Below are 24,690 nucleotides of genomic sequence, written 5' to 3' on the forward strand. Positions count from 1 at the left end.
CGCTTGCATCCCTGATGAGGATTAGTTCTTATACAAGTCAACTAGATTCTCTGTAGGCAGCATGACAAAAGTGGAATTTTGAGAGGCTGAAGGTAGGCACGGTCATGGCTTATAGGTGTGCTGAGAGGTCCTACCATGCATATAAGACACACTGATGTGAAACTGACAGGTGGTCAAAGTCCCAACTGAGGGAGCAGAATATTGCAGAATTGCACAGAGCACTGAATATGGTGATAAGTTATTTGTAACAATTTAAGGTTAATACCTTTTTAGTTTCTCTAATCCTTGACTTGATTATGAGTTTGTGTACTTGGTGGAGTTGTGGTATTGTACACAATCACCCAAGCATCTCCATTGTTACTACGATCAGGGGGCCACACTAACTCTCAGTATCCCTGGTCCTACACATGTATTGCAACATGTAGTGTACTTCATACCATATAGCAAATGTCCCAACTGCTATGTAGGTGAAATCCAGGGCATTCTAGAATCAATAAATACCTCCAGAAAAATAGGACAACATCCTATCATTCGTAAGCAAACACTCTTGACAGTACGCCATTGTTTTTTATGGATGGCCTTGAACAGTGTTTCCTTGGCTCTCGTCCCCTACTCTACTTAATGCTACATTCATGACAACATCATAATATGGTCCCATAGGAAGGAGACTCTTGAATTCCACAGGGATTTCAACAATTCCCATCCCACCATCAACCTTAGCCTGGAACAGTCCACACAAGAAATCCACTTCCTTGACACTACAGTAGAATTATACGATAACCACATTAGCACCATTGGAAACCTACATGTCTCTAGCTTCCATCCAGGACACACCACAGGGATTAATTGTCTGTCTATAGCCAAGCCTTAAGATGCCATTCAATTTGCTCCAGTCCCCCACACAGTCAAACACATACAAGATCTTTATCAGGCATTCTTAAAACATAAATACTCACCTAGGAAAACAGATTTACCGAGCCAGACAAGTACCCAGAAGTCAGCTACTTCAAGACAAGCCCAACAAGGAAAATAACAGAACGCCACTAGTCATCACCTACAAACCTCAGCTGAAACCCCTCCAGTGTATCCTTGACCATCTACAATCTATCCTAGAAAACGATCAGTCACTCACAGTCCTTGTCTGTAGGTGAGGACTGGCCTATTTCCCAACACCCCAGCCTGAGGCAAATACTTTCCAGCAGCCACATATCACATCTCAGACATACTCATTCAGGAACCTACCTCTGCAACAAACCCTGTTGTGGAATCTGTCCAGATATCTATACAAACACCATCACAGGACTTAACCACATAAGCTGCAACATCAGGGGTTCATACAACTGCACGTTCTCTAATGTAATATTTGCCATCAAATGCTTGCAATGCTTCTCTCTAAAAGTAAATAAATCACACAGAGGGCTTGACAAACTATACAATCTACTCACCCGTGGTGAGTAGATTTCAGCCGCGCGCCCTGTTCATCAGCAGCGTGCGCAATGTGACTCTGGCGCATGCACAGTGTGGGGCTGGCGAGCAGTTTTTGCCGCCATTTATCAAGCCCTATATATAGGCCAAACTGGACAGTCATTATGACAAAGGTGAATGGACACATCAGAAATTGTAACACACAAACCTGAAGGGCAGAGGTAAAACTTTTTTTAAGTCAGGGGTCTCTGACCCACAGAAAAATCAGTCAGGAGCAATGGTCTCTTTTTTCATCTATGTGCAGAATAAATTTCATCTGCACCAAGACATGCAGATGTGCACCGCCAATAGAAACACATGCTGCTGGCTGTGGTCAGCTGTTGGTTCTCTTCCAGTCAGCTGGGCGGCACCTGAATCTCTCCTGGGCTGCTGCCTAAGCACTCAGCTTACAGGGAACACTGGTCAGGGCCAAACAAGTGAGAAGCACGCCCTCCCCCCCCCAAAAAAACCAACTAAACCTACCTCGCTGACATGGCATCAGACTGAAAAGCAGGAAGAATCCCACATTTGCCCCTCTCAGCAGACACTGAGGGCCCAGGCTAGTAGATTTTTGTGGAGGAAAAGTTTCCAGGCAGTGCTTTATTGCACCAGCTAAGGGGAGGGAAAGCAGCAGCACATGGAGTTGCCACTTCGCCCCACCAGGCAGAGCCTGTGGATTAGATCTGGCTCTGGTTTCCCTGACTGAAGCCTGGGGTTTTCCCCCTTACAGAGTGGGGAGCTGGTGTTCTAGCCCCGTGGTGGGTGTTAAAGGGGAGGTATGGGCCTGGAGTGCCAGCATGGGCTCCCCAATGTTGGGGGGTAGTAGCCCCAAACCTCAGGGGCCAGATCCAGATAAGCAGGTCTTAGATTCCTCTGCTGTAAGGGACACTTTGAGTGCCGAGGAAAGTTAATCATGGATTTGAAAATAGCCATTCTTCTACAAAGGAATTTCACCAGCCTGTACAGAGGGAGAGAGGGAGAGGGAGAGATTTTAGCCGGTTGCTCCATTCACCGGCACGCGCATGCACGATGTGGGGCTGGAGAGCGGATTTTGCCACCGTTTGTCAAGCCCTGCCTATATATCTATCTTGGTGTGTGCATGCGCGCAGAGAGAGAGATACCTATATATCTATCTTGGTTTCTGTTGTTTGCACTCCAGCTCATCTGATGTAAGTAGGTTTTACCAACAAAAGCTCATACTCTCTAACGTGCCACTTTGACAAAGTGATCACTCAATATATGGCCTCTTAGTCCTTGTTGTGCACGTTTCCTTTGAGGACACCTTCAAAAGTTGAGCCTAGGAAATCCAATTGAGAGCTCTCCTGGATACTAAAAGCCATGGACTTGACAGCATTGTTAGTATGATTCATTACAACACTCTGGATTGCATCCTGCTTCCTGCTATCCTTCTCTGCCCTAGAACTTCACAAGTGTTAATTGCCCTTTTCATTTAGGTGTTCTACAACCTGATTGAACCCCTTGTGCCTAACAATCTGTTCTTCCTTGTATTTCATTTACATACTCTCTGGTTTCCTCCTCAGGCCTTGAGAAGGTACTTTGAGGCTTGACAAGTTGGTCCAATAAAAGATAGTCAGTCACCTGATGTAAAGTCTGTAGCATTAACCTATGAGCTTTTGCTTATCAGTTAATTGACTATACCAGTGTTTCCCAATTTTATTTGGCTACAGAGCCCTTTTAAACTCAAAAGAATTTTGCAGAACCCCTAATAAGTCTCATATCTGAAGACTGAAAAAAGGAGACCACAAATAAGTAAGGATGATAAACAAATGCTAAACTCTGTGATGCGGCGCTAGTAGATTCATATTCAGTCACCCACGCTTCCCGAGTACTGGGATTTACGGTGGTATATAACAGGTGATTGCACTATTGATTGCCTGTGCGCGCAGCGCTAAGTAATGACCTCATTGTCCCCACTTTCTGGCTAAGATGGTATTACACAGACACTTATCATGGAAAACACAAATGAAAATTGTTTTCAATAAAATTCATAAATGCTTAATTTTTGTAATCCTAAAATGTTGTTGTAACACCTCAACTCCTGTCCTGACCATGCATCCCTATTCCAGTCCCAAGCAGCCCCCTCCTGCACACTGAATCCCTCATGTTTGGCCCCACTCCAGTGCCAAAATCTAGCCCTAGGACCCCATAAGAGTTAATTGGCCTATGGGAAGCCCTGAACCTGTCTCCTTTCCCTCCCGTCCCTTTTCCTCCTTCCCCCATGGAGCTGGAGTGCAAGGGGCATGAGGTATCTTAGTTGGGGGCCACATCAGTGAAGGTTAGGAATTTTTTTGATTTTTGTGGCTTTTATTTTGTTTTTGCTTCTAACTTTTTTCTGTGGGCCCTAACAGATTTCTCTCTCCTCCCCCCTTCCCTCCCCGTGGGTCAGTGCAGTGGCCTTTGACCCAGAAAAGGTTCCCCACCTCTGCCATATATAACATGGAAACCTTTTGTTTTGGATATTATGTTGTTTTTACTTTAGTTTACTAAACTTAGTTTTAGATAACATGATAACGTTAAAGCACTTAAACTGTAATTTTGATATCTTCATTCTTGATATCTTCATTCTTGCCGGTTATATACACCCCCCCCTTATGTTATCTCTCTATATAACAGTTTTTCCGGCTGGGGGACAGGAGTGAGGTTGGCGAACATAGTGAGCCTGAGGCACAGCCTGCTAGTAGCTGTGTATTTGTTTTTATGCTCTAAGGTATTTCGAGAAGTGTGTGGCTGGCTGGTAGTCCATGGAAAGGGTTACATTGAGCAAGGTGGTTTGTGGACCAAAAAGTTTGAGAACTACTGCTTTAGTCCATTCTGGCTTTCTCCTTTATGGCCAGATTCACTTCTCCTATTTATGGGTCTCTGACATAGGAGGGAGAGAGATTTTGGTTATCAATAAGGAAAAGCTGTAAACCCACAAACTGGCAGGGGGGTTGTGGTGGTAAACGACTTCCAATAGACCTTGTCAACTTGCTCTTTAGTCAAACATTTTTCTAAGAAGGTTCCAGATTTCAGGATCTGTTTTTAAGTATTCCAGTGTCAATTGCTTTTTAACTTTTTATCTGGAGTTGACATGTCACATGTAGTAGTACAAAAAGAGGTAGTCTCCTTCCAGTCACTCCAAATATTCTGTTGTATAATGTGTGACTGTTAAAATGCCTGGGGATGTGTATCTAGAAAAATAGACAAACTCATGGCGAAGGACATTCCAGTCATGGTGACAGCTTCAGACACTTCACTTGATTGAACTTCTTCCAGCAAGGAATTCAGTGCTCCTTCATTACACTTCAGAAGTTCAGATGCTAGCTTATTCCATCATGCTATCCTGTTATCAAACAAATATTGGGCACTATACTTATTTTAACCCTTTTACACTAGCATATTTTCAGTGATTCCAGTCATTGTTTCACTTTGAGATTTTCTTTATAACATTAGATATGTTAGTTTCTTATGCGCTGATCAGTTTCAGGCCCCATGTCTTCAGCTTGAGCCACTAGCAGTTGACTTTACTGCTTATTGAGATTGAGGCCTCCCATTCACACTTTCTTTGACTGTTTATTCTGTTTTGAACAGCTTGTGACCCTCACTGTGGCTTTTTCTTTACTGCCTCAAAGACCTCATGGATGAAATGGGGGTGGGAGGTCAGGAGACCCGGGGCTGCACAGTTCTAACTGTGCAGGCAGCACACTCTGCCCAGGGACTCCCACACATCCCCTTGCTCTTCCCTTCCCCCCCGCAGGCTGGCATCACGGAAGTAAGTTGCTGGGGTGCAACAGCCCCTGCTGTTCAGGCAGCGTGCGCGTGCCAGCTATTTGGAGAGGGGAAGTGCAGTTGTACACTTCCCAGAACCCAGAGGTGTTGCAGGATTGCCAGGTACTGGTCCCAGCTGCCCCTGTACTCTGCCCCTGTTCAGACCCTCCTTCCCCCCTCTCCCACGAGCACCCTGTCCCCAGCACCCAGCAGCACCATGTCCCTGACCCCAGGACCCTGCCACCTGCCCCAGCACTCGGCCACCTGTGCCAGCTTCCTGCCACCCACCCCAGCAGCACCCTCTCCCAGCCCCAGCAGCCACTAGCACCCTGTCCCCAGCCCCCATCAGCACAGTTTGGACCACATTAATGAGGCTTGGGGGTTTTGGAGGGTGTTTTTTTATTTATTTTATTTTAATTTTTTGGCACCTTTCACTTGTCAGTTGGGGCCACACTTTTCTGTGGGTCAGTGACCCTTGACTCAAAACAGGTTCCCCGCCCCTCTCATAAATAAAGATAATGCTAAAACATTTTGAGTTTGACATATTTTATTTCAAAACAAAGCCTGGTCAACAACCCCCAATTGGGGCCAAAGCCCCATCTCACTGCAGCATTATAACACTTCTGCACCACCTGACCCCAAATCTGAGCCTATCATACACTGGAACCCCCTGTCCTGAGCCTCTTACATCCCCAAACTCCTGCATCCCCACATCCTCAGTCTTCTCCCACAACACTCCTGCACCATCCACACATCACAAATCTGTGTCTTGAGCCGCCCATACTCATTGTTGGCACATGATGGCATATATTACATTAGTAGATGTGCAGGAGAATGAACCAATGTCCCTCTGCTATATACATAGGCCACACTGGACAGTTCCTATGTAAAAGAATCAATGGACACAAATCAGATATTAGGAATGGCAATATACAAAAACCTGTAGGGGAACACTTCAATCTCTCTGGACACACAATTGCAGATCTAAAGGTAGCCATCCTGAGCAAAAGAACTTCAAGACCAGACTTCAAAGAGAAACTGCTGAGCTACAGTTCATCTTCAAGTTTGACACAACTCAGGATTAAACACAGACTGTGAATGGCTCGCTAACTACAAAAGCAGCTTCTCTTCTCTTGGCATTCACACCTCCAGATCAGCTACTAGAAGTGAGCCTCATCCTCCCTGATTGGATCCACCTCGTCATCTCCAGCCTGATTCTGGCCTGCATATTTATACCTGCCTCTCGAAATTTCCACTACGTGCATCTGACTAAGTGGGTCTTTGCCCACGAAAGCTTATGCTCCAACACTTCAGTTAGTCTATAAGGTGCCACAGGACACCTCGCCGCTTTAACCATGTACTGTTCTTCAGAATCCTGAATTGAGTCTTGGTTTCTCTCAGATGACTTTAGATTTGAGTTCTGTGTAATTCTCAGTATATGGGTCACTCTCAATATATGGGTATGTTTGTCTTCATTCTGGGCAAAGAGTCGGATGGAATAAATATTAAGTTTATTCCCTGTTATTGCGGGGATGGGTCATGTTCAAAAAATGTTCCCCCAAAAAATATGCTATCACGAAAACGTGTTAAGCTGGCACGTATTAAACAAGGAATTCCTGTACTGCCAAAGGTAAACTGCAAACAACTTTTTTTGAATTATCAAACATTTTTTAACACCTTGACTATTAAACATAACTGATGCTAGATCTTAATAGAACAACTTGAGATCCTGAGAGATCTGAGCTGAAGGCTTTCTGTGGTGTTTTTTTTAAATTCTGTGTATTACCTCACAGGTGCCACAAACAAAAGGAATGAAAATAGAGGTTTTAAATGGATTGACTTTTCACCTTTGTTTATGGCAGCTGCCCATGACGAAGATAGCAGGCTGCAGCTCAGATTTCTCAGAGCTGTGGTGATATTGGGTCCTAACCTAATTACTACACTAATTATAAGGGAGTGTCTTTTAGAATCTTACCTGTGTTATGCAACGCAACAAAAACTCCACTTAACAAATTAATGTTAATTTGGGGAAAAAATTGAATCCATTATAGTAGATGCATGCTTGAAAGAGGCAAGTAAAACTTTTCCAAATAGAGGTGTATCCAGTGTTTAAGACCTCATTAACATGCCAATGCAGGATTTTCCTCATCTTGGACAGGTAAAAATCTTCAAGTCTGAGTTGATTTACTATGGGCTGGGTTTACAGCTTCTTCAAAGTTCTTGTATCCTCTAAGGGTGGGCCAGTCACTTTTAAAGGCCATCTGAAGACAAAAGACTGGTGACTTCCCATTGCTTAAATAGACCTTTTTCCCCAGGGCAGAGACTGTTTGTTCAGCACCCTCCATAACTGTGGAAAAATACCAGGTTCAGGATGGTTCCCAGTACCAGGTGGCATGTTGCATGTCTTTCTAGGACCAATCACAATTTGGGCTTACAAGACAAACACTACCATTCACAGATCATTGGTTTGAGTACAGAGTTATTTCTAAAACATTATCATGGCCCTTATTAGCACATCTAGAATTATAAACAGATTCACATATCCTATTTCTAACTTCACTTACAAGAATGATATATGCACAAAAATAGGATAAGCAGATTCAGCAGAACTGTAAAATTGATATTAAAAAAACCCTTAAACAAGTAGTCCTGTAGCACCTCAGAGACTAACAAATTTAAGATGCTACAAGGATCTCTTGGGGTTTTTTCATTTTTTTTTTTTAAAGTTAAACTAACACTGCTACCCTTGAGACTTGTAGAATTGATATGCTTATATTCCAGTTATGCACATTCATATCCATAACCCAATTTTCATGGAGCACGGGGTGGAGGGACCCCCCCCATAACACTGTGGATGGAAAACTCCAAGTTCATAATGAGCATTTTTCTTTTCAAAAGAAGTAGTGTGTGGGCTTGTCTAGTCTTTAAACTTGGTATAAGAGCCATATATATTATGTATGGAAATAGTTGGGGAAACTTAAAAGAAATTGCTTTTCTTGTCCCTTTTCAAATAAACGGAAAGTCCAGAAAGCTTTGGCTATGAGCTGCTATTTATTCAAGATAAAATTCAGACTTCCTTCCTGAAGAGTGGAAGTCTGGATCCTTCAGTTTTATTCTAGGAATATGTCCACTTTGTATGTGGCAGCTGTAAACAAATGCTGTCTGTCACTCCTCATAATATTCAGGCAACACCATGAGAGCAAAATCTAGAACATAAATACTGATTTACTGCAACTTTCTGCTTACATGCAGTTCAAAATTCACCTTGATGCTTGTCCCATACAAACATCTTTGGCTTTTCCTGGTGCAAAAATCTGTCTGGGTCAAAATGACTAGCAACACAAACTCTAAACTTCTCTCTTGTGACACTGACTCCATGCTGCCTGTTACTGCTGTCTCAGCAAGATTTAATGATCATCTTTTCTAGAGGAAACTTCCTGGAAGCAGGAGAAGTCAATAAGGAACCCATTAGTATCCTTCATGAGTCCCTTTTTTAGTATAGCTGTGTTACTAGATGGGGGCCAGACACTTTTCCGGCTGAGACTTAGTAAGGCAGTCCTCTGAAATGTGCCCTATACCTTGTCCGTAGATTCATAAACTAAAAGTCTGACAAATCACTGTCATCCTCTAGTTTGACATCTTGTATAACACAGGACAAAGAATTTCTGTGAATTAATTCCTGTTTGTACCACAGGTTAGATGTCTCTGGTCCAGCACCCCAGGATCTTACTGGTCCTGGATGAGGGATTTTGCCAGACCAGGGGAAGTGGCCACTAGTGCCCCTCTTCTCTCTTCGCGCGCCGTCTCCCCCCCCCCCCCCACCCCCCACCCCCCCCCAATCCTCCTCACACCAGCTCCCTGCTAGCCAGGACTCTCTGGTCTTGAAACATCCATGGTTGCTGCCAGACCAGAGAGTCCCAGTTTAGAGAACACACATTAAGAAAAACATGCAATGTAATTTAAAAATTGACAAATGAAAAATTCAGCTTGGTAAATTATTCCAATGATTAACGGACCTTGCTGTTGAAATGAATGCACTTTATTTCCCATCAGAACTTGTTTAGCTTCAATTTCTAGCTGTTGAATCTGGTTATATTTTTGTCTACTAGAATAAAGATCTCTGATCAAGTTTCTGGTACCTCTATAGGTACTTAAAGACAGTAATTGCTTCACACCTTAAACTTTTCTTTGTTAGGCTGAACTCCTTGAGACTATTTAGCTGCTTATAAGGCAGGATTGGGTAAAATCCACTCTGCCAAACATTTAGATCCATCCCAGTGGGACCCTTAGGCAGGCTCCTTGACTGCTGTGGCTGCACAGGCTGCTTATGGCCAGGTGTGGGAGGAGGGGTGTGTGTATGGCATGCCCCTTAGGGGAAGGGGAGCCCTCTGCTCTTGTGGCTCCCATTGGCTGATTTCTGGCTATAGACACCTTCCCCCAAAGGTGCATGTCACAGACGCATGCTGGCTCCAGCAGTGGGCCAGTTTGAGCACTGTGTGAACAGAATATAAGAATGGTCAGACTAAAGGTCCATCTAGCCCAGTATTCTGTGTTCTGACAGCGACCAATGCCAGGTGCCCCTAGAGCCGTGATCACCAACTGGTCGATCGTGAGGCATCCTGTCCACCCTGCCCCCATTTCTCTCCCACCCCCGAGAAGCCTCACTACCTACCTCAAGTGAAAATGGAGGTAGTGTCAGCTTCCCGGGGATGGACAGAAGTCCCGCAGCTTAGCGCCTCTTCCGGCGATTCCGGAAGTGCGCTAGCTGCTCTGCCGGGTGTACTGCAGGAGGGAGCATCGGTTCCCTGCACCGCACAGGAGGGGTGAGTCAGCCCCGGGGGAGGCTTCCCTGCGCTTGGGGGGGGAGGGGGGGGAGGCTGGCTTTGGGGCAGGCACGCGTGCGCGGGGGGGCCCCCTGTGTGGTGGGGCTGGCCCCGGGGAAGGCACGTGCTGGTTTCCCTCGGGGGGGGGGGGAATCCTGGGAGGAGGCAGATGCAGGGGACTCCCCAGCCACAGAACGCTGTCCCCACTCCCCTGTTCCCAGGTACAGAACGCTGTCCCCACTGGCACTCTGTCCCCTGCTGCAGAACCTGTCCTCTGCCCTCCCAGCACCCTGTTCCCTCTCCCCTGCCCCCAGCCTCAGAACTCTGCCCCCACAAAATGTATAATTATAAATGCTTCATTTTAGATTTAAATAGCATGAATAAAAAACAGACCATTTATTTCATAACTATAAACACGTGATTTTAATTTTATATATCGCATAATTTAAAAATACACTGATAAACAGTTTAAGTAAGAGCTGGGGATAGCAAGTGATGGACAGGAGGAGAATAGAGGGCGGGGCTTCAAGGAAGGGGTGGGGCGGTAGATCTTCGCCTGTTCAGAGATTTAAAAAGTGATCTTCAGTGTAAAAAGGTTGGAGACCACTGCCCTAGAGGGAATTAACAGAACAGGGAATCGTCCCCCATTCCAAGCTTCAGACAGACTAGGGACCTATCCTCTATGAATGTGTAGCTCTGGGAGGTGGGGCTCTGGCTAGAAGCTACCTATGGTAAGTGTCTTTTGGCCAGAGCCTGCACCTGGCACACTGTCCCCTCCTACACCCAAACTCCATTCCTGACCCCACAACTGCTCCATTTATATAGTAGAAACGTATAACAGCTGACCACTTACACCATTTGGCGTGCTGCCCCCATTGAAAACGATTGCTTCTCTGCTCTAAGGCATGCTTTCCAATCTCTTAATACTTATGGCTCTTGCATGAACCCTTCCCAATTTATCAACACCCTTCTTGAAGTATGAACTAGATACAGTAAAACTCTGACGGTCCGGCACTCCTGATGGTCTGGCACCATCAGGAACCCAGAAGTGCTCCGGACGGCCGGACCATTGGAGCTGCTCTGCCCCCAGCTTCCCCTATTCAGCCGCTGCTAAAACTGACCAGCGGCTGAATCGGGGAAGCCGGAGGCAGAGCAGCTGAGGTGCTGCCAGGTAGGTCCCCTAGCGCCACTCCTCGGCGCTACTAGACCAACCCGGCAGCCCCCCAGCTGCTCTGCCCCAGGTGTCCCCAAGTCAGACGCTGCTGATACTGATCAGCGGCTGACTCCAGGAAGCCCGAGGCAGAGCTGCTCTGCCCCGGGCTTCCTGGAGTCAGCCGCTGATCAGTATCAGCAGCGTCTGACTTGGGGACACCTGGGGCAGAGCAGCTGGGGGGCTGCCTGGTTGGTCTCGCCGTGCCAAGGATCGGTGCTACCGGATTGGAAGGGGGGTGTACTGCAGAGCCCGACTATTGGAAGGGGGGGTTATGAGTGGTCTGGGGTGGCATCCCCCCCACTCCAGACCCCTCATAGCCCCCCTTCTGATAGTCCGGCATATTTGATAATCCGGCACCCCCTGGGTCCCAAAGGTGCCGGATTATTGGAAGTTTACTATATAATATCCCAGCAGCAGTCTCACTAGTGCCAAGTACAGACTTAATATAACCTCCTCCTCCTGGATATTCCCCTGTTTCTTTCTTTCCACACACACTTAGGATACAGGTAGCCCTTTTGGCCACATCACACTTGGGGCTTCCATTCTGCTGTTCATCATATCCCCCCAAGTCTTTGAGTCAGGAGTCCTGCATTCTTTGTGTGGCCTATGTTCTTTGTTCATAGTCTTGCTTTTGGTTTCATTAAAACACATTGTTTGCATCCAGATTGTTCTGTACTTGTTCTCTTTATTATTTATCCAATCTTTGTCATCTGCAAACTTTCCATCATTTTGTTTTCTTCTAGGTAACTTTTTAAAATGCTAATTAGCATGGGGCCAAGAACTAATCCCTGTGGGACCCCACTAGAAACATACCTGCTTCATGATGATGCTCTATTTATGGTTACATTTTCAGACTAGTCAGTTTTTAATCCATTTAATGTGTGCTGTTCCTGTTGTGTTCTTTATTTGGTTAATGAAAATGTTGTCATCAATTCAAATGCCTTACAGAAGTCTATATTACATCAACACTCTTCCCTTTATCAGCCCCAAATTACCTTTATCAAGGTACCTGTACTCCCATAAAAATCAAATTAGTTTGACAGGATCTTCCTCCCACAAACAGTATTGATTGATATTAAATTCTTTATTAATAGTTCCATGCCACCTGCTCCATTTTGTCCAGGATACCAGGCTAACACACCATCAATTACTTGGTTCATTCTGTTTTCCCCTTTTAAATACTGGCACGATGTATTTAGCTTCCTGGAACTTCCCTATGTTGCAAGAGTTAGTGGAAAGACATGGGTTTCTCCTTGTGTCCTTTTGATTACTTCAATTTTCTTCAGTTCCTAGCTTTTTAGTCACTACTGTCAACTCGCATTTTTGTCCATCTGTTATTTTTTTAGTTGCTTTTATTTGTTAAGCTTTTTTTAACCAGTGTGTCCTTCTTCTTTGTAGTTTTGTAGGTCTGTCTTGTGGAGCAAATAGTAAAATGTTCTTAAACAATCCCCAGTTATCACACTTTCCTTTCCTTTCCAGTAGTAACTCAGGATGTCAAGAGTCTGCAAAATCTATCAAAGAATTCTTGAACTGCCCTGTTTGTTCTACCTTGTGTTCTTAGCAAGCCAATCGGTTAAACCATTCACACAGGAAAGACTTGCATTGTCTTCATTATAAGTGAAAATCTTAAATTGGGAAGGAGACTTATACTCTTGGGATATAATGCAGTTCAAACATCGGGGGAGGAGGGGAAGAGGGAGAGGGCGTACAGTTCATGTCCAAGTCTGTTCTTGGTAAGACTGACTTTAAACAGAGGCAAAATTCTCCCATTTGCTGCCTCTGCAACAGATGTGCCAGAGGACTCTGTATGGATCTTAGTGGAACTATATTTTTCTACTTCCTTCCCCCTACACCTCCATTTGAAGGTCAGGTATTACAATTAAGATATTGCAGGTATTTCTTGGGCTATAGCCAGGCTGACTTTCCTTCCTCCCTGAGCTTTGAAGTCCAGTTCCCAAGAAAGTTTCTGGAAGTAGAGAAACAGTACCCAATCATACTGTATACAGGCAGTCCCCGAGTTACGCGGATCCGACTTATGTCGGATCCGCAGTTACAAACGGGGCCCTCCCTCTCCCTGGTCTCCAGCAGACCAGGGAGAGGAAGCAAAGCGGCAGAGCACGCGGACAGCCCAGACGCGTCTGGGCTGTCAGCTGCCCGCGTGCTCCGCGGTTTTGCTCTGCTTTGCTCCCCGTCTCCCTGGTCTGCAGACCAGGGGGACGGGGAGCAAAGCAGAGCAAAGCCGCGGAGCCTGGGGTTCTTAAGTTGAATCTGTATGTAAGTCAGAACTGGCGTCCAGATTCAGCCGCTGTTGAAACTGATCAGTTTCAGCAGCAGCTGAATCTGGATGCCAGTTCTGACTTACATACAGATTCAACTTAAGAACAAACCTACAGTCCATTTTAGAAATCTGTCTGTCTGACTCCTCCTAAGCAGTAAGAGCTAGGACCACCATATTTGGTATGCAGCTTCCTCATATCCTAATTTAAAGCAAGGTCAGGATTTGGTTGTGCCAGGATATGGGATGTGAGTAGAATTTGATTTTTTTTTTCCTCATAAAATGGAAAGGGAGAGACTACAGAATGACCTCAGAAGGGTAAGCAAGAGGCCAGAGATGGGTACTGGGCCATCAGGTGGTAGGGGTAGAGAAAGGGACAGCTATCTCTTATGTATTTCAGAGTTTGACTGTCACCCATCTGGGGGACATGCATTCCTTCTTGGCTGTGTCCACTAATCACAGTTGTCCTCTCTCCTTGAACCCTTCATTCCCAGTCTCACTCTCTCCCCACCCAGAACAATGATTTAAATGAAGAAACTCAAAACTTACTTGAGTTAATCGTCTAGTGGGAGAATGTGTATGTTTGTCCTTGGCATGTAGTGCTTGAGGAAATATTTATCTTCCAAATGTGGCTACTACTTAAAGGTTCTGTAACCACAAGGCTAGGTACCTGCTTTGCACAGTGTGGTTCTGTATAAACTGATACATTAAAAATTGCTTGAACAGTATTGCTGGTTATAGTTTGGTGAAGGCATGTTATGCGTGCTGAAGTGCAAGTTCCCAATCGGTGCCATAACACTGAGTTTGAAACACTTGGGCAGAAAGCCAGTCTCTACATTTAGAGTGTTTAAGAAGAAAACTACAGCATGGATGACCTGCAGGTAATTCTTTTCATGACTATAAGAGCTAGTATTTCCAATTTTTTTTAAAACTAGTGAATTTAAATAAGCATTGATTACTATATGCAGTGGCTTAATGCACATCATTTTAAGATGAAAAATACGGTAGTTGATTGTGATGGAGAGTTTAAGAACTATACTATCAAAGTTTTTTTTAGTTTTTGCTTGTATTAATAAGTACAATGAAGGAACACTTGTTGGTTACTGTCTCAATTTATCATTTGATGCTTTATTCTAGTAATCCAGGTTACCAGTACAAAACTGTTCATGAATGCTCTGATAAAGGAGTTGCATCTAAAACAGATTATAACATTTATGTGGCTACACTTCCATATATAAGCAGCTGAATATGTTTTCAAGATAAAAATATGCAGGTAACTATGGAAATGTCCACCCATAGAACTCTGACAGAACAAACAATTTTTAAAAATGTTTATGGATATTAATAATGTCTGATTTGTCTTAGTTCTGTTAGGTACTAAAAATTATTCTACGTTTCTTTTGATAATGTATAAAACATTATTAAAGAATGAACTTCTGTGATTTCTTCTGTTCTTACCACAGAAAATGTGGATTCAACAATTTGTGTGGTGCTTGGGTACCTCTTTGGATATTTCTAATCTTCACTGAAAGACCCATGGCTGGCCCAAGTTGGCCAACTCAGATTTTAGACTATAAAATTTCAGTATACTCATACAGGCTAGGCTGGCACCTGGGATCTGAGATCATTTAAGTAGGCAGGGTTTCATTCCATCAGCACATGAGATGGTTGTATTCTTGGAGTTGATGGAGTCCATCCTGTGCGCTGAGAGAAACATTAGTTACCTGATCTATACAACTCCTCCCAACCCAAGTCCCCTAAACTCAAGACCACTAGAATGCAAATGCCCAATGCAGCTGAATTAAGATGGACCAAGCATTGAGCATTTTCCCTTTTTGAGTGCTGTAAAGCTGATGCTAGTTAATGGCTGTAAATACATACATCTCTTATCAAGCAGTAGATAGAAAAACAACAACAAACTTTGTCATGAATCCGTAGACTTGGTTTTAATCTTTTGCTTCTTTCCTTGTAAAGTACTTTATGTACCTTGGCAACAAAAACTTGACCTCTGAATAAACTAAAAGTTTGAACTAATAGTTTGCCTTTTATCATAAGGATGTATTTGTAATTGACAGCTATCACCTATTTATGTGGGCAGCAATTCATGTTAAGCAACTCTAAGCATTAACATCTTGGCAGAATAAAATTATGGGCTAGCCATAAACTTTCTGAGTCTCTGATTTGTCAATAACTGGTATCCAAACCTGTGTTTGTACAGTGCCTTTGTGCAAGAGAAATAGTGATTGAGTTGTAATGGTTAAACACAGTATTCAGATGGGAGCAGAGATTTTTTTCTAATGCACATTTATCTGTGAAAGAGCATTCAGTGGAAAAATAGCTCTGGGCAAAAGGAGGTGGTAGGTTCAAAATCTATTAGGAACATGATGTATTTATTCCTAGGTCAATAAAATAACTTTGTGAAAATGCTGGTATGTCTTTAAAAGCTGTCTCATTGCTTTACTAGTGCTAAGGTTTTGTCTAAGGTATCTTCTGAACTAAATTCTTCCCTAATTGCTCACTTTCTGCACTTCTATGGTGCAGCTCCATGGCTGGCAGCAATATGAGTATTCTAGTTCAGTGGTTCCCAATGTTTTTTGAGAATAATGTACCCCTTTTCAATGTATTAACATTTCACTGGTTCTCTTCCCCTCCCCCCCCCCCCCGGGTGGGGGAAGAGAAGAAAAAGAAAAGTAAGGTTTTTGGGCCCAAGATTCTTATTAAACTGCCCATGGACCCCCCCTGCAGTACTGTTGCCAGACCACCAAGGGTCTGCAGACCACAGGTAGGGAACCACTGTTCTAGTTCATACAGAGTGCTGAAGACGTTTTTAACAATGTCATCTAGACTTGTTGTAAAGTGTCACATAATCTGTACTGGCAACATCCATAAATCTATGGGCAATAATACTTGGCAGCATTGGAGCTTCCATTTAGAATTAAAGGACAAGTCCTTATGGTTTGGAAGAAAACAATTCTTCATGTGAAGATGATGTATGGCAAAACCAACATCTATTTCATTCTGGCTAGGAAACTTATTCCTTAGGCTAGTAATATTTTGAATAAGATTTCCTAACCTAGTTGTTGACTTGTTTCTGTAACTTTCATCCATACATCTCAAACACTCAATTGAAACTGATTAAAAGGGCTAATGGTTTAGCCCAATCTCCATTTAGCAGGGTTAAACAGAGTTCAGCAAGGTCCAGAGACTTATACATACCATAGAATACTAGGGTTGGAAGAGGCCCTCATCTAGTCCAACCCCTGCTCAAAGCAAGACTAACCCAAACGAAATCATCCCAGCCAGGGCTTTGTCAAACTGGGCCAAAAAGCATCGGTCTCTAAGGATGGAGATTCCACTGCTTCACCAAACTCCTAGTGAAATATTTTTTTTCCTAATATCCAACCTTGACTAGGGATGTTAATGTGTACACAGTTAACCAATAAGCCTGGGCTCATTAGTTAAACCTCACGGTTACACACCCACGCTCCCCCACCTCTCTATCAGAAGCAGCAGGGGGTGAGGAAGACTGGTGCCAGGTGCTTGTGTGCAGTCTACTTTTCAGTCTGCTCCCTGCACGTACCAGCTCCTGCAGAGCCACCTCCCACAGACAGCAGCACAGAGGAGGGCAGGCAGGAGCTGGTGGTTGGAGGAGGGGGGAAGAACAGGCTAAAAAACATCCAGCACCTGCCTGCCCCCCAAATGTAAATATGTAACTGCTGAAAATGTCAGTGGTTACACGTTTACAAAAATTTATTTTAATGTCCCTAATGTAGACCTCCTTAGTGCAGCTTGAGACGATTGTTCCTTGTTCTGTCTTCTGCCACTAAGCTCCATCATTTTAGAAATCCCCCTTCAGATAGCTGAAAGTTGCTATCCACTCTCCCACACCACTCTTTTATTCTTCAGGCTAAAAAAGCCCATTTGCCTCAGCATCTCCTCATAAGTAGTGTGCCCCAGCCACCTAATCATTGTTGCCATCTGCTGGACTCTGAGATTTGTCCATATCCATTCTGTAATGCAAGTTGGGGCTGAATAAAGGGTAATAATCACTCCAGCTCGTATCCAGATTCTTATCTACTGTAATTCCCAGTTGCTGTTCTGCAATGCATGGCATTCTTTCATGCTCAGTATAGAATCCTGCACTTGTTGAACCTCATCAGATTTCGTTTGGCCCAATCCTCCAATTTGTCTCGGCCGCTCTGGATCTTCTCCTTACCCTCTAGTATATCTACACCTCCCCAGCTTAGTGTCATCCACAAACTTGCTGAGTTAAATCCATCCCAGCCCCAAGACACTCTGCTTGATACCGGCTGCCAACTAGACATTGGGATGTTGAGCCTTATGATTCAGCCAACTTCCTGTCCACCTTTTTATAGTTAATTCATCCAATCCATACTTTAACTTGCTGGCAAGAATACTGTGGAAGACGGTAGATACTTAAGCCTGGTACTGTGGCACAAACACCTATAAAAAAATCTTAACCTTTTTTATTAAAATACAAAAAAGCATTTGAAATATACAATACAAAATATGATTTCATTTTTGCAGCATCCCTTGCTGCTTTCCCATTTGGCTGTAAAGTTTTTAGAAGGGGAAAAACTCAATTCAGTTTTGAGATTCAGGAACTGGTGAGGGTGACTTTCATCTTATTGCCTCTCCCTGGCCAGTTCTTGTCAGGACACCTTTTAAGGTCTGGATGATGAATGCCCGTAGTTCCAGGAAACCTGTGAAGGGGAGAACTATGATAGTGGGGCTTGCTCAAATAGCCTTTGTCTGCAGTTCCACATGTGTTTATATTTGTTCCTTTTTCCTCACAAAAGGAGTGATAGGTAGAAAAATATTTTGGATCCTTAATAGTCCATCCCCTCATTATTGTATCTACCAACTAGGCTTAAGAACTGACAACAATTTTGGCTCTGACTTTCGGCTTCACATCTATTGTTTAACTTCAACACAATCCTTGAATTGTAGAAATGGATCTCTTCTGTTCAGACTAATCCTATTTCCCATCAACTTTTGTTTTAGGTTATGACATCTTATGAACTTTACATCTTACAGTTAAGCTCACACCTCAGGTCCAGTTGTCACAGTAATTCACAAAGCTGCTTTTATTAATTTTTAAGGCCCTTTATAGTTAATCCCTGTCTTCTCTCATTTGCTGTTGATGCTGGCCTCTGATCAGGAATGATGGCAGTCTCCACTAAACACACATTATATTTTGTGCTTTTTCACGTCTGCCCCACGTACATGGGAGGAAATCCTAGTAAATAAGCAAAACTCCTACGTTGTTTGCCTTTTGAGTCTCTTCAAAACTGTCCTTTGCTATGAGGCCTACAAAAAACTTGGCAGTGGTTAAGCTGTTGCTGTGCAGAGACCACTGCCTATTATGCTGACCATTGTGGTCTCACTGTTTACTTGTATTTTCCCATCTGTTTATATCCATAACACTCTGGTCGTACGTTTTAGATTGTAAGCTCTTTGGTGGTAGGGACCATCATTTTGTCCTGTTTTTGTACAGTGCCTATCACAGTTGTATCCTGGTACATGACTGAGGCTCCCAGTTGCTTTGATAATACAAATAAAGAAGATTCAGAGATGCAGAGACTAAGAATTTTTTTCAGAGGAACTGAGAAGCTTCTGCTGCTACTACAGACTACAGTTGAATATGTGAGTGCTCAGTAAGTATGAAAATAGGCCCTATAGTAAAAGTGTAAAAGTCTCATTTTCAAAGTCACTGCTAAAATAAGATGTGCAAATTCACATAGAGTAAATGCCTAAAATTGAACAGTGAGAGTAGCTGATTGAGGAATATAATTCAGATATTCTGACTTGAGCTTGTGCTCTGCCTATTTGGATAATGATACCTCAGGGTTACAAGAGTTGTTAAATTTTTTTTCAGGCTTTTAGTTACAGTTCTTATCATAAGACTTGGACATGAACATGTTAAACTTACCTTCAGTTGATAGTAAATGCCCTGTTCAGATTGGATTGGTCTAGTCATCTTGTTTTTGAACTTTGTATAGTATCTATCTTACACTTTCTATTAAAATGGTGGAAGTAGAGATACAAGAAACATGGTGTGGCTGTCACTGGCCTCAGGAGCAATGTGAGTTTTAGCATACCATATCTCGCTGAAATTTTGCGCAAGTTTTTTCCATGCTCTCTACATGCTCTTCTCAGAATTTGGTGTTTCAGCTGGCTCTAATTTGACAATTAAAACTTCTTTATCAGAATTCTGAAATGGCCAGCTTTATTTCAGTTTTAAGTGGCTTTCTGTGGTGATGGAGAGAAGCTGCTAAAGAGCCACCGAAATGAAATATCTTTAAAAAGATGGCTAACCCATGCATGAAGCCCCTTTAAAGAACTTTGCATGTGGGATGAACACACGTACTCCCGGGTGTTGAGATGTAAGTGTTTAAACTTAGTATTGCCATCGTATCTTGTATCAGACAGACCCCATCATTCTGATGGGTGAATCTTAGTGCTTCTAGTGACCAAGGCAGGGGTAGGCAATAAGTGGCCCACTGGCCAGATGCATTTCACCAGGGTTAGCCCCTTGTAGATCACTGGCAGGCTGCTAGCACTTTATTTACCTGTGCATAAGCAGTTATAGCTGCTTGCAGCTCCTGTTGGCCACAGATCACTATTCCCAGCCAATAGGAGTTGTGGGAAACTGTCTCCTGTACCGTGCCTCTTCCTGTGGCTCCCATTGGCTGAGGATCGCTGTTCCTGGCCAACAGGAGTTGCAAGCAGCTGTAACTGCTGATGTGCAGGTAAATAAGGTGCCAGCAACCTACCGGGGCTAACACTAGTGAAATGCATCCGGGCTGCTTGTTGCCTGCCCCAAACTAAGGTTTTCTCTAAATTATGATCTTTATAAAGCATCCCTTGGAAAGCATGCAAGGTGCTGAACAAAAATTATAAATTCAACTTATTTTAGTAACACAAGAATACCCTGACCTCAGTGAAATCACTGAGGTAAGTGAAGGGTGCATGTAAAAGCATTTTAACATATTTTAAAATCGTATAGTCAAGGTGAGTTAGAAGCCTTTGGAGGTTTAAAAGATGAACCTTTAAAAACCTAGACAAGCCCCAAATACCTCTTAATCACAGACAACAGCACTGAAGTGCTCCCTTGTTAAGTTGTGGGTACAATCTGACTTTTAGGGCTGGTCTACACAAGGAATTACACTGAGGTAACAAGGTATTACCTTTTAGGCCTGTTAAGTTACTGCTGCAAATCTGAGGGGAAAAAAGTGGATATAGACACAGTTGGCTTTGACCATGTTTAGTTTGAAATAACTGTACACACTTAAAACTATTTAGTTAAATGAGCTTGTCAACTAAAGTCAGTTCCCAAGATAACCCTTAGTAACTTGTTTAATAATTTTTAGAACAATAGGATAGCTTCCAATGCTCCATTCCAATTATGAAGGCTTCATAAGACTGATATGGCACTGCAGTTAAGCATGAGAGTTGGTATCCCTCTAATCCTTTTTGTAAACTTTATATCTCAGCTGATGTAACCGTGGATGCTCTTATTATCCATATAAATGTCTAACCCTTTTTTTGAATCCCGCTAAGCTTTTGGCTTTGATATGGCTTGGCACTTATTTACAGAGGCTGCTTATGACTTGTTTGTTTTTCTGCAATCAGTTTTCAAACGTGTTAATATTTAGTGCTAAAATCCCAGAAGTTTTGAGTTACCACTTGTATTATAATGAGGTGGATGTCAAACCCTGGTTGTGTAATGCCTTATAGGTGTCTCCAAACTTCCAAGAGGCTTTGACAACTGACTCTAGAATTTTTTTTACCCTTTTTCCTCAAATTTTTTGAAGCCTGTCCATCATGTACATTAGATGGTCTGCTTATGCTGTTCAGTAGTATTCTCCAGCAAAAAGCTTCCTCATCTTCCTTTGGGTACCTTCAAATTCTGAACATTCTTTTTTTTTTTCCTGTAGACGTTGAGCAATATCCACACAGTCATGAGACTAGTGGGACTCTGCAGTCATTTTTTTTTCCTTGCACTTATAAAAAGGGAGGTGAAATTCTGAATGGTAAAGAGTCCCCAGGGCAAAGTGACCATGGCTCAGATTTACTGGATAGCTGATGGTTAAAATTGATTACAAAAGATCACTTATTCTGGCATTGCTTTTTTAACGCCTATCAGAAGACCCAGTGTGTGTTTGCTTGCTCTTTTCTATTTCCTCTTAGCATAGCACTGTTTGCTAACTTTTTCTGCATGGCTCTTTAAGGGCAAAGGTATGCTGCTGGCTTTTGTATTTCTTTCAAATGTTTCTACTAAGGATGTCACTGAGTAGTCAACTAGATGATTAACTGATAAGCCTAAGCATATTGGTTAATCTTGTTGACTGCTCGCATTTCCCCTCCCTTGCGGCCTATGTATCAAAGGCAGCAAGGGGGAGGAAAACAGGAATGTCTCCCTAGCACTGGCTCCAGGGTTCTGCCTGCCCTCTCCATGTGCTGCTGCCTCTATCAGAGGCAGCAGAGGGGCAGGGCAGTGGAGGCTGCCTGGTGGCAGGGGGGTCTGACCTTCCCACGGACAGCAGCTGCTCCGCATGTCCCTGAGCAGCCTCTGTCTGGCGAGCCTGGGCCCACAATGGGCAGGGGCTGTTTTGCGGTAGCAGCCCCTGTCTGGGGGGGATCTGAGCTCCCCCTCAGGCAGAGGCTGCTCAGCATCTCATGGAGCAGTCTGTCCATGGGGAGCTTGGGGCCCCTCTTTTGTTCCCCCCATGAACCGTGGCTGCTGCCACCACCCTGTGCTACTGCCTCTGCCTCCTGGTTAACTAGTTAAACCTATGTTTTAACTGATTAACTGGGATTTTACATCCCTAGACTCTGCTCTTCTATAATTGATAGTAATGTTTACACACAAGCTTCATTCCTGGAAACTGACTTTGCTGATTGGTGCAGAATTCCTTAGATCTTAACTGCTGCTTACCTGTAACAGGGAAGCTTTCCAGTGATACGAATTGGTTGAATAAAGCTTCAAGGGTATGATTTCCCCCAGCGCACATTCTCTAGTATTTGATGTACACTACTGCCTACCTTCCCTTTTTCACCTAAGGCAGCAGTTGCCAACTGCTGAGCCACAGTCTGGTGTCAGGCCACGAACCATTGGCAGCTCTGTGGGCTGGAATACACTGTCCAGTGCCTCTCCTCCTGCTACAGCTGTTGAGAGCGTACCTCAGCCAACCAGCACTGGGCAGGACCGGGTTCTCCTCTCAGCCGTGGAAGAGTGGCTTGCTGCACAAAGGGAGGGCCACGCAGAGCCCAGCACAGCAGCCTTAGAGTAGCCAGGACCCAGGCAGCAGTGCTTAGCTGGCAACTGGGAGGCAGCATAGTGTTAGGTGGGAAGGCAGGCTGGCACTGGGGGCAGGGCTAATACTGGAGGGCTCTAAGAGGTGGGGGGCTAACATTGGGTGACGCGGGGGAGGGGGGTCCCCCATTAGGGATGGGACTAATATTGGGACCTGGCACTGGGCAGACCCTGATAAGGCTGGGTGCAATGGGCCTGTAGAAACAGGTGGCTGGCACTGGGAGGGATGGGGGGTCAGGGGACTGAGGGACTTTAGAGGCTGGGGCTTTTTATGCCATGGATTGGCAAACCCACAAACTTTTTTGGCGGACCGGTAACATTATATTTTCATATTTGAATAGTCAGTATTTGCATAATGAATATACAAATAAAATGTTACCGGTCCACCAAAAGTTTGTGAATGGGTTTGCTGGTCTGTGGTGTATAAGAGGTTGGGAATCACTGACCTAAGGAACTTAATCTTAAATGGGTATCAAAATTCTGATCCATTTAGCAACTTTAGAGCATAGTTCATGTGTTTTGCTTCATGATGTCATTAGTGAAAAATCTAAGACTATACAGAGATGCACTTATTTGCTGTATTCAGTTTTTTAGATGAAGTGTTGACTTAAAAACTATATTCATTTTAACATTAAACAGATTTAACGTCCTCTGGCAAATGCTGACTGATCTGACTTTCCAGTACATGTTTAATTTGCAAACTAAAATCTTGCTGTTACGGCTTTTTTGTGTTAAACAACTGAACTGTACAAAATAACAAACTAGTGATGCAGACTCACAGGATCATTAATCTGTTTTATTGCTCTAGCTATATTAAAATCAACTCTAATCACAGTTAAAAAGCAAATGAACTGTGATTTACCTTTTGGGTATAATTGGACATACTGCCTTGTAAGTTGGTTTTTTGTGCTTGTTCCGTCTGAAAAATAATGGGCTATTACGTATGCAGTAAAGCCTAATACATAATTGATTGTGTGATACACACAGTGCAGCACATACCATTATCTAGGCTACATGAGCTGTTTTTGTCTGATTTCCTGAACAATTCTTTCTTGCAGTAGAAACTAAAGGATTTTCAATCTGTCATGAGGACAGCAGATTACTATTTCTCTGTACTGATAAAAGTATCTAAAATAAAATGCTAAATCCCTCATACTAATGCATACGATCTCTTTACTGAGGATCAGTGTCCCAGTAAACATCAGACAGTTAGCAATGGCATATTCCGTGCTCATACTACTTGAGGTCACTTTCTCCAACATCGAATTCTTTTGTCTTTTCATATGGGGAAGATCCAGGCTACTGGAACCTGGAATCCTGTCAAACTTGCATAGTATTTCTGTGCTCTGTAAAGTTGCTATGTTCCACTTTTATCTCTTGCAATCTTTTTGTTTAAAAAGATTGTTAAAGTGTAGCTTAATGTATGCTTATTTATTTACACGGATGTCTGACAGGCACCCTGTTGTGGAAGTGTTCCTTTGAGGCCGTAAAACAATGGCAATTTTGTTCCAAATCTTGCATATCTAGTTTTTGGCATGGGTACTCTCTTTAGCTGCTTTCATAACTGTGGTGTGGTCAGGTACAGCTTTAGTTCATTTTAGGAAAAAAGAAACAGCTGTCTAATTTAAATGAGCCTATATGAGGAATGGGCTCTAATCCAAACATGCACAAGGAACAAACACTCCCACTATAGAAATACAATTTTCTTCTGAAGGTGGAGTAATGCTTCTCTCCCACTCACAAGAACTTGGTAGCTTTGTAAAGCAGAGCTCAGTGAGTTCAGACAAGTAGCCAAATATAAATGCAG

General features: G+C 43.4%; 1 protein-coding gene across 3 annotated transcripts in view; it reads left to right on the forward strand.

Annotated features, from left to right (window-relative positions):
- The window catches only part of UBE2R2 (ubiquitin conjugating enzyme E2 R2), a 108,559-nt gene that overhangs the window by 12,430 nt on the left and 71,439 nt on the right, over positions 1–24,690 (forward strand). Inside the window, exon 1 of one of the 3 annotated variants that reach the window (XM_006122995.4) lies at positions 19,062–19,210. The exons of the other annotated variants lie outside the window; for them this stretch is intronic. Within the exon in view, the coding sequence (XP_006123057.2) occupies positions 19,088–19,210 (123 nt within the window). The 5' untranslated portion in view covers positions 19,062–19,087. Of the gene's footprint in view, positions 1–19,061; positions 19,211–24,690 lie in introns of those variants that run through there. 3 annotated transcript variants of the gene reach the window in all.

The sequence above is a fragment of the Pelodiscus sinensis genome, chromosome 6 (genome assembly GCF_049634645.1).
Source record: "Pelodiscus sinensis isolate JC-2024 chromosome 6, ASM4963464v1, whole genome shotgun sequence".
NCBI lineage: Eukaryota > Metazoa > Chordata > Testudines > Trionychidae > Pelodiscus > Pelodiscus sinensis.